Here is a 7573-nt window from a genome sequence, read left to right as displayed (position 1 = left end):
CTACTGCTGGGAGCCCCCACGGAGCCCAGGCCCATAGCTGCCAGTCTAGTCTCACTGTCCTGAGTGGTTCCAGGCGCTGGGCTCCTACAGCTTATTCTGGATTCCCATCCCCCACCCTAGGAGCAGCTGAATACATCCGTTGGTGCTGACAATTCAAATGCTAGACACAGTCTCTCCGACTGCTCCTTGGCCTCCAAGGTTAGCGCATAGGGTCACCTGCACCTTCTGGACGTAGACCTGGCCCCGGTCTCTCTGAGAACGCGGATACAGAATGGGTGGGGAGGCGGGGCTGGGATGAGGGTGAGGACCTCCTTTCTCCCGCAGCAAGAGGAAAACTCTGAGACACCACCGATCACAGGTCAGAAACAAGGGAGTTCAGTCGTCAGAACTCAGAAACGCGAGGCGAGGGGTCCCCGGCCCTGAGTGTGGGAGTGGAGAACAGGTCAGATGCCCCCTCTTTCTCCTTCCAATCGCTGCCTCTTCCGGGGACCCCCTCCGCCCTCCCTCGGGCCCCAGCCCCCACCCCCAAATTCTGCATCCTCTGCGGATTGGTGCCCGGCCTGCCAGGGGCGGGGCCCGAGGGCCCTGACGTCACCGACCAAGGGGGGCGGGCGGTTAAGGGAGGGGGGTGACGGGCCCCGGCTCAGCACCTCGGAGAGCTCCCTCCCCGGCCTTGTTTTGCTCTGGAATCGCCGCCGGGGGAGGGTGCCAGGGGGCCGGGCGCGGGAGCAGCGGCAGGGGGATGGCCGTGCAGGGATCGAGGGGCCCCGGCGGGCAGAGGGCCCAGCCGTGATCCGGCGGGGGGACCGGGGCGCCAGGCGGGGTGGGGGGCAGCTGGTGGCGGCAGCAGTGGCCGCACATCTGGATGGAAGCGAGCTTTGTCCAGACCACCATGGCTCTGGGGCTGTCCTCCAAGAAAGCGTCTTCCCGCAATGTGGCCGTGGAGCGTAGGAACCTGATCACCGTGTGCAGGTGGGCGCCGCTGGCGGGGGGTGGTCAGGGAGAGGCGTCGGGGCGGGCTGCGGAAATACGGACTGAGCGTGCCCGCGGGAGAATGCACAGCAGCCGCGGAGAAAAGGGAGGAAGCACAGAGTTAAGAGGAGCGTGTCCACTGTCCCTCCTGGTCCAGACCAAGAGGGGCTTTGGAGGTCTGGTCCCTACCCTTCTAGGCCAAGTCAGGCCTATGCCCAGCCCGGGGCCTGGGGGGTGAGGGGTGTTTAATTGGCACTGCAGCTTCCTGTGAAAACCAGGAAGTGACATTGTGCGTGAGGGGGAGGGGGAGGGGTGGGCTGGCTGGCTCCCTGGCTGGGGGGGGGGGGGGGGGGGGGGTGGGCAGGGAAGCACTGAAGAGTAGTGCGTGTGAACGCCCTCCAAGCATACCCTTACTCCTACCCCTGTCAGCCTGGCCTCCCTGGGGAGGGGTTTCCTGAGAGATTTTCCCTTGCTCAAATCCGGGAGCAGTCACCGGTGCCCGCCTCCATCTCTGGACAGCTGCAGCCTGTGGCAGGGTCAACTGGGGGTGTGGGCAGGGCCCCTAAATCCACCCAGTGAAGGGTGAGGGGCACTGTGCCTGCCATGGGAAGGACTGAGAGTCTGACTGCAGAAGCCTGGGTCTCCTGGGTTCAAGGGAGGAGATGGGGAGGGCAGGGCCTTTGGTCCCTGAGGGTGGGGCTGTCGCAGTGTTGGGAAGATTCATCTCCTTTTTGGGGGCCCAGGAAGTGACCCTTCCCACCTCAGCCCTGCAGTGACTCACCCTCACTGCCCTACCCTGAGCCAGTAGCAGCCAGCTGCTCAGCCACTGTCCCTCAGCTTCACCTACCTCCTCTCTCCCTCTAGGACCCCCCTACCAGCTGCCTTCTCCATCTGCAACCTCTCCACCACCACCACCACCACCCCTGCCCATGCCATCTCTGAGGGCATGGTGCTCCAAGTGCAGGGCTCAGCTGTCCGGCTTTGCCACCCCCACCTGCCTACACACAGGCCTTGGCCCTGCTCCTTCTCCCAGGAATCAGTGCTCACCTGATGCCCTGGCTCCTGCCTCCCAAAGCTCCGTCCAGGTTCCGAGCACACACCCAACCATACTGCATCATCTCACACCATTACGTCCAAGTCCCTAGCACAGTGCTATACACATCAGACCTCTATAAAAATGCCTGGAATGTTACAGAAGGAATGAGTGCAGCAATGGCCCACCCAGCCCAAAGTACAGGCCAGTGCCTCCACCCTCACCCCTCAAACCCTGCCAGTGTGGTATAAAACAAAGGTTTCTGCCTTTGGGGCCAGAGGGTCCTAGGGTCAGGCTCTTACTTCATCAGTTATTAGCTGTGCAACCGTGAGGAAGTCTCCTAACCACTCTGGGCCTTGGCTGCCTCATCATCCCCACTGTAGATGTAACAGCCATGCCAAGGAATAGGAATGGCTTAATTCACGTAGGAGCCTAGCCCAGTTCCTGGCACACGAAAACAGCCCTGTCCTGATGATTCCCCTCCTGTCCCTGAGAAGAAGATACTTCTTTCTCTTGCCTGCCTTCCCCAGTGTACGGGGAAGGGGGAGCCCCCTTTGGCCTCGGCTGGAGAAGCAGAGGTTCTGCTGGATTGGAAGTGGACTTAGAGCTGGGGTGTGAGGCCCAGATTTTGGGAGGGGATGGATTGGGGGCATGACAAAGGCTCAGAAACCCCTCGGGCCTCTGCCACCTCATCACTGTCATGTGGTTCGCCTCCAGCTCCCAGAACAGTTCCCTTTAGCAGGCCAAGGGCTCCCCTGGGCCCTGGCCTCCCTGTCTCCATGGTAACCTGCAGCAGCCACTGCACCTAACAGGGAGCACTCCGTGGGGCTCCCGGGGGCGATGGCCGGTTCTGCAGCAGCCCTGAGTGCGATGGCAGATGGCCGCCATGCTGACACCAGCCCCAGGCCCCCACTGAGGGCTGACCCAGATGACAGAAAATATCACGGTTGGGGGGGGTGCTGCATAATGAGGCCCAGCTAATGCCCCAAACACAGGCTCCTTCTGGCAGGGCCAACCCTCCCGTCAATGGCCCTGCTCCTGGCCACCGTTGCCCAATGGGCTATACACAGGCCCCTTCCCCTAGTCCTTCCTGGCATCTGGGGCAGGTACTATCAGTCCTGTTTGGGCCTCAGAGAGATTAAATGACTTGTCCAAGGCCGCAAGGGTATCACAAGGAAACAGGATCTGAGTCCACCAGGCCACCTCCCCCTACCACAAGCCCAGCACTGACCTGGCTCTGATTTCAGGTCAGAGCAGCTCTAAGCCCAACGAGAAGGGAGGGAGGTCTGTTGGCTCAGGTCCGCCGTTGGCCTGTGAGCCACAGAGGCCCGTGCTTAGGCCTGGAGCCAGCAGAGGGGAAGGCAGAGGAGGCAGGGGCTTCTCCTAGGCCTTGGTAATCGTGACAGCCAGTGGGAGGCTGCAGGATGGAGCCGAAAGAGCAAGGTCTTTGGAATCAGACTTGACTCCTCACCACCCTGTGACTCTGAACAGATCAGTCAACCTCTTGAGCCCTAGGTCACCTTATCTGTAAAATGGGGATGATGCAAAGAGGACGGACCTCCCAGAGCTGCTGTAGGATGGATGAGGGGTACATGAACTGCTTGGCACATTACATGGCTGGATAAGCTTAGGGGGGAAAGGGCAGTTCCAAGAAGCCCCCATACCCCTGGATACCCCACTCCTGCTCTGCCACCCACAGTAGGGCAATAACGGGAGGTCGGAAGCTGCGTCCTCATTCCTGCCCCACCGCACTGCAGGGATGGCAGGTGGAGATTGCAGGGGGAGGGACTGCAGAGGTAGCTGAGGCTCCAAGCAGGATGGCAGAGGGGGATGAGGGCTGTTGGGCCCCCGCTTCTCGGCCCCATTGGCTTCCCTTGGTTCCCCTCCTCTCTGAAAAGCCAGGTGTCTGGACCCCTAAGGCCCCTTCCAGAGATTTGCTGCCAATGCCCCCTCCCACCCAGTGTGTGTGTCAGACCCACACCCTGAATACACACACACACACACACACACACACACACACACACCCCGCCCCAGCCCAGCTCTGCACCGCCTGGTTCTGGGCAGCTGGTGTGTGGGCGACCAAGCTAGGAAGGAGACGGGGGAAGGGGGGCATCCGTGTGCTACAAGCCCACCTGGCCACCCCTGCATGCCCACGCTCCGTGTGCTCAGTTTCAACTCACATGCCCTGGCACAAGTGACCCCCCCCCCCAAGAAGGGACTGAAGTTTGTTTCAGCAATAGCGAAAGACAGCTCTAGGCAGGGGTACAAACCCACTTTCTAACTCATAGCTGACCCCCAACCCACACCCAACAAAAATGCAACTGCAAAGCCAGGGCAAGAAGGAAGGGGCTCTGGGACAGCCCCCTGACCCCACATGCATCATCTGCCTCCTGACGGTTCTGTCCCCTCTCATACCTTATTCCTGAAGCTTCCTTTCTCTGGCTGCCACCTGCTTGTCAATCAGTCTCCCACCTGCCACTCTTTCACTGCCATGTCACAGCACCTCTGCGGTCACTGTATATCTCCCCCGTCTCTCACCTTCTTTTCCTGGGCCTCCCCACCACGCCATGCTCTTCATGACCTCTCCTCTGCCTTTCACTCCCTCTCTTTGCCTAACACCCCTCCTCTACCACCGTTTCCCCGTCTTCTCACTGGACACCCCACTGCCCCCTTTCCCTTCCTCCCACCAGGTTCTCTGTGAAAACGCTGCTGGAGAAATACACGGCGGAGCCCATCGATGACTCATCCGAGGAGTTTGTGAATTTTGCAGCCATCTTAGAGCAGATCCTCAGCCACCGTTTCAAAGGTGGGCCCCGCTCCCTGTCCCCCTTCATCCAGCTCTCCCAACTCCCAGCCTTTAGCTTCCAGCCTCCCGCTCTGATCTACCTCGTGGCTTTCTGAACCCCGTCATTGACCCTGGCCCCAGTTCTGGCTGGGCCATGCACACAGCCAGGAGGAGGGAAGGGGGGTCTTCTGGCCACATACAGTGGGTGCCCGCAAGCGCCATCAGTGGGCATGCAAGTACATGCTAGCGTGCCCTTTGTGTATATGTATGTGCGTGCACATGCTTGGGGTAGGAACCATGTGCGGGTGGGGCTGCTTATACTTATGCATGTGTGTACCCCGTTACATGGACCCTCTACAAACTCCCTGGTTTTGCTGAGCCCCCTCCCTGCCCTGGCTCAGCCTGTGCCCCAGCAGGTCCAGTGAGCTGGTTCAGCTCAGATGGGCAGCGGGGCTTCTGGGACTATATCCGGCTGGCCTGCAGCAAAGTGCCCAACAATTGTGTGAGCAGCATTGAGAACATGGAGAACATCAGCACAGCCCGAGCCAAGGTGAGGGGCCTGTGATGGGCAGGGCCAGGGCAGCTGTTGGTTGCAGGGGGACACAGACGGGGGAGGGGACTGCCTGTTCCTTGTTCCTCAACTCTGTCTACGGGCACTGGATAGAAGAGCCACAGCAGGTCTAGACCCAATGGTGCACTCCTGGGTTCCTTCAGGGCAATAAATAAAGTTGAGTGTGCTTTCCAGGGCCGGGCATGGATCCGGGTGGCACTGATGGAGAAGCGAATGTCGGAATACATCACCACGGCTCTGCGGGACACCCGGACCACCAGGTCAGCCCCTTTCCAGCAGCTCAGACCACAGGTCCCAGTGTGCGCATTCGTTGCCTAAACACACTTGATCCTTAAGTTCCTGGAGCAACCTTCAACTGGACCACAACTCCCAGCATGCACTGCTAGCTTTCCTCTCCCAGACTATCCTCTGGCCATCGAGCTTGTGGTCCCAGAACTCACCTTTAGCACCACCATTTCTTCCAAGTCAAATCCATTCTTCTCCATCATCCCACGGTATTGATCTCATGCACATCGCTAACCTTAGACACACCTCTGAACAAGCCTCAACTATGTATCATTTTATCTATTGGCCTTGTTCCGTGACCCATAACACAGAGCCCCGCCTACTCCCCAGACAGTGGCAGCAGTCCGTACTTGCCGCCCACGGACTACAGAGTCCCAATGTGCGGAGCTTCAGTCCCTGTACTGTGGCTTTGCAGAGAGATGGGGTCTCAGGGGCAGGGGTCACAGGCAGGATGTGTGTTTGAAACGGAGTACAGTGGGGGGGGGGGCATGTTTCCCGCCCCCCCATCCAGTGGTCACATACAACCCTATGGTTTTACTCCATTCTATCTCTAGTCTGTCCTCGCATTTCAGAGTGTGCATCAACATATTTTTGAGCACCTACTGTATGCCAAGCACTAACGATTAGAACTTGCTTCCTGACTTTATGGATCTGGATGATCCCATACTTGGTGGGAAAGGGGTCGTTCAGAAGATAGAGAGTGTTCTCGGGGAACACACGTTCTAATACATGGGAGCCACAATGGGCGCCACTCTGAGGGAGAGGCGAGATCCACACCTGAGGGGTGAGCAGGAGAGGGATACCTCCTTCCTCTAGGAAAGGTTTGTAGTAAGCCAGCAAGATTAGTCCTGAGGGGTGGGGCCTCCCTGGGAGGATGAGGATGCCGCGCCATCAGTCCCTCCATCCCCCCAACCCCCGCAGACGTTTCTATGACTCGGGAGCCATCATGCTGCGGGAGGAAGCCACCGTCCTCACCGGGATGCTGATCGGACTGAGCGCCATAGACTTCAGGTGGGGGCTGGGTGGCGGGGGCGGAGGGAGTTTAGCCCCGAACGTCCACACTCCCATCCCCTCATCCCCGCCCCCCACCCTGTGGTTCTCCCGCCCCCAGCTTCTGCCTGAAGGGCGAAGTGCTGGACGGCAAGACCCCCGTGGTCATCGATTACACACCCTACCTAAAGTTCACCCAGAGGTGAGCAGCGCGATTGTTGCGGTGGGAGCGGGGATGGCGGGGCGCGGGCGGGCAGGGCGGGCCGTGCCCACTGCTCCTTCCCCCAAGCTACGACTACCTGACGGACGAGGAGGAGCGGCACAGCGCCGAGAGCAGTACGAGCGAGGACAACTCGCCTGAGCACCCGTACCTGCCGCTCGTCACCGACGAGGACAGCTGGTACAGCAAATGGCACAAGATGGAACAGAAGTTCCGCATCGTCTACGCGCAGAAGGTGCGTGATGCGCGGCGGGGGAGCGGGGGGCTGGGGGAGCGGGCGGGCGGCCGCTGGGAGCCCCCGCGTCCGGCCGCCCGGGCTCAGCCGGCGCCCCGCAGGGCTACCTGGAGGAGCTGGTGCGCCTGCGCGAGTCGCAGCTGAAGGACCTGGAGGCGGAGAACCGGCGGCTGCAGCTGCAGCTGGAGGAGGCGGCGGCGCAGAACCAGCGCGAGAAGCGGGAGCTGGAAGGCGTGATCCTGGAGCTGCAGGAGCAGCTGTGAGCGCCGCCGCCGCCCTGCCCCCGTCCCGGCCACCCCGACCACATAGCCCCCACTGACTCTAACATCACCTTTCTCGATAACAGCATCCAGCGCAACCAACCGCCAGCATCAAACCACTGATCCCCTCATTTCCACCCCAAGGCCCCCTCCCCAGTGAACTAAATCACCCTCAACATAAGATCCAGGGACCTCCCCCCAAACCGGCTCCCCACTTCATCC

At 60.4% G+C, this 7573-nt stretch overlaps 1 protein-coding gene across 5 annotated transcripts in view; it reads left to right on the top strand.

Annotated features, from left to right (window-relative positions):
- The first annotated feature begins 824 nt into the window (after positions 1 to 824).
- Positions 825 to 7573, top strand: part of RUNDC3A (RUN domain containing 3A) — a 9277-nt gene continuing 2528 nt past the window's right edge. For 2 of the 5 annotated variants that reach the window (XM_040640518.1, XM_040640520.1), the window contains exons 1-8: positions 828 to 972; positions 4696 to 4811; positions 5207 to 5340; positions 5536 to 5621; positions 6568 to 6657; positions 6758 to 6838; positions 6926 to 7091; positions 7193 to 7350. In XM_040640518.1, the coding sequence (XP_040496452.1) occupies positions 866 to 972; positions 4696 to 4811; positions 5207 to 5340; positions 5536 to 5621; positions 6568 to 6657; positions 6758 to 6838; positions 6926 to 7091; positions 7193 to 7350 (938 nt within the window). In that variant the 5' untranslated portion in view covers positions 828 to 865. Of the gene's footprint in view, positions 973 to 4695; positions 4812 to 5191; positions 5341 to 5535; positions 5622 to 6567; positions 6658 to 6757; positions 6839 to 6925; positions 7092 to 7192; positions 7351 to 7573 lie in introns of all 5 variants that reach the window. The other 3 variants (XM_040640521.1, XM_040640516.1, XM_040640519.1) reach the window with 3 other exon arrangements.

This window comes from Ursus maritimus, unplaced genomic scaffold, assembly GCF_017311325.1.
Source record: "Ursus maritimus isolate PB19 unplaced genomic scaffold, ASM1731132v1 scaffold_24, whole genome shotgun sequence".
NCBI classification, from domain to species: domain Eukaryota; kingdom Metazoa; phylum Chordata; class Mammalia; order Carnivora; family Ursidae; genus Ursus; species Ursus maritimus.
The sequence above is the reverse complement of the archived record's forward strand: the minus strand, read 5'-3'. Positions and strand labels throughout refer to the sequence as shown.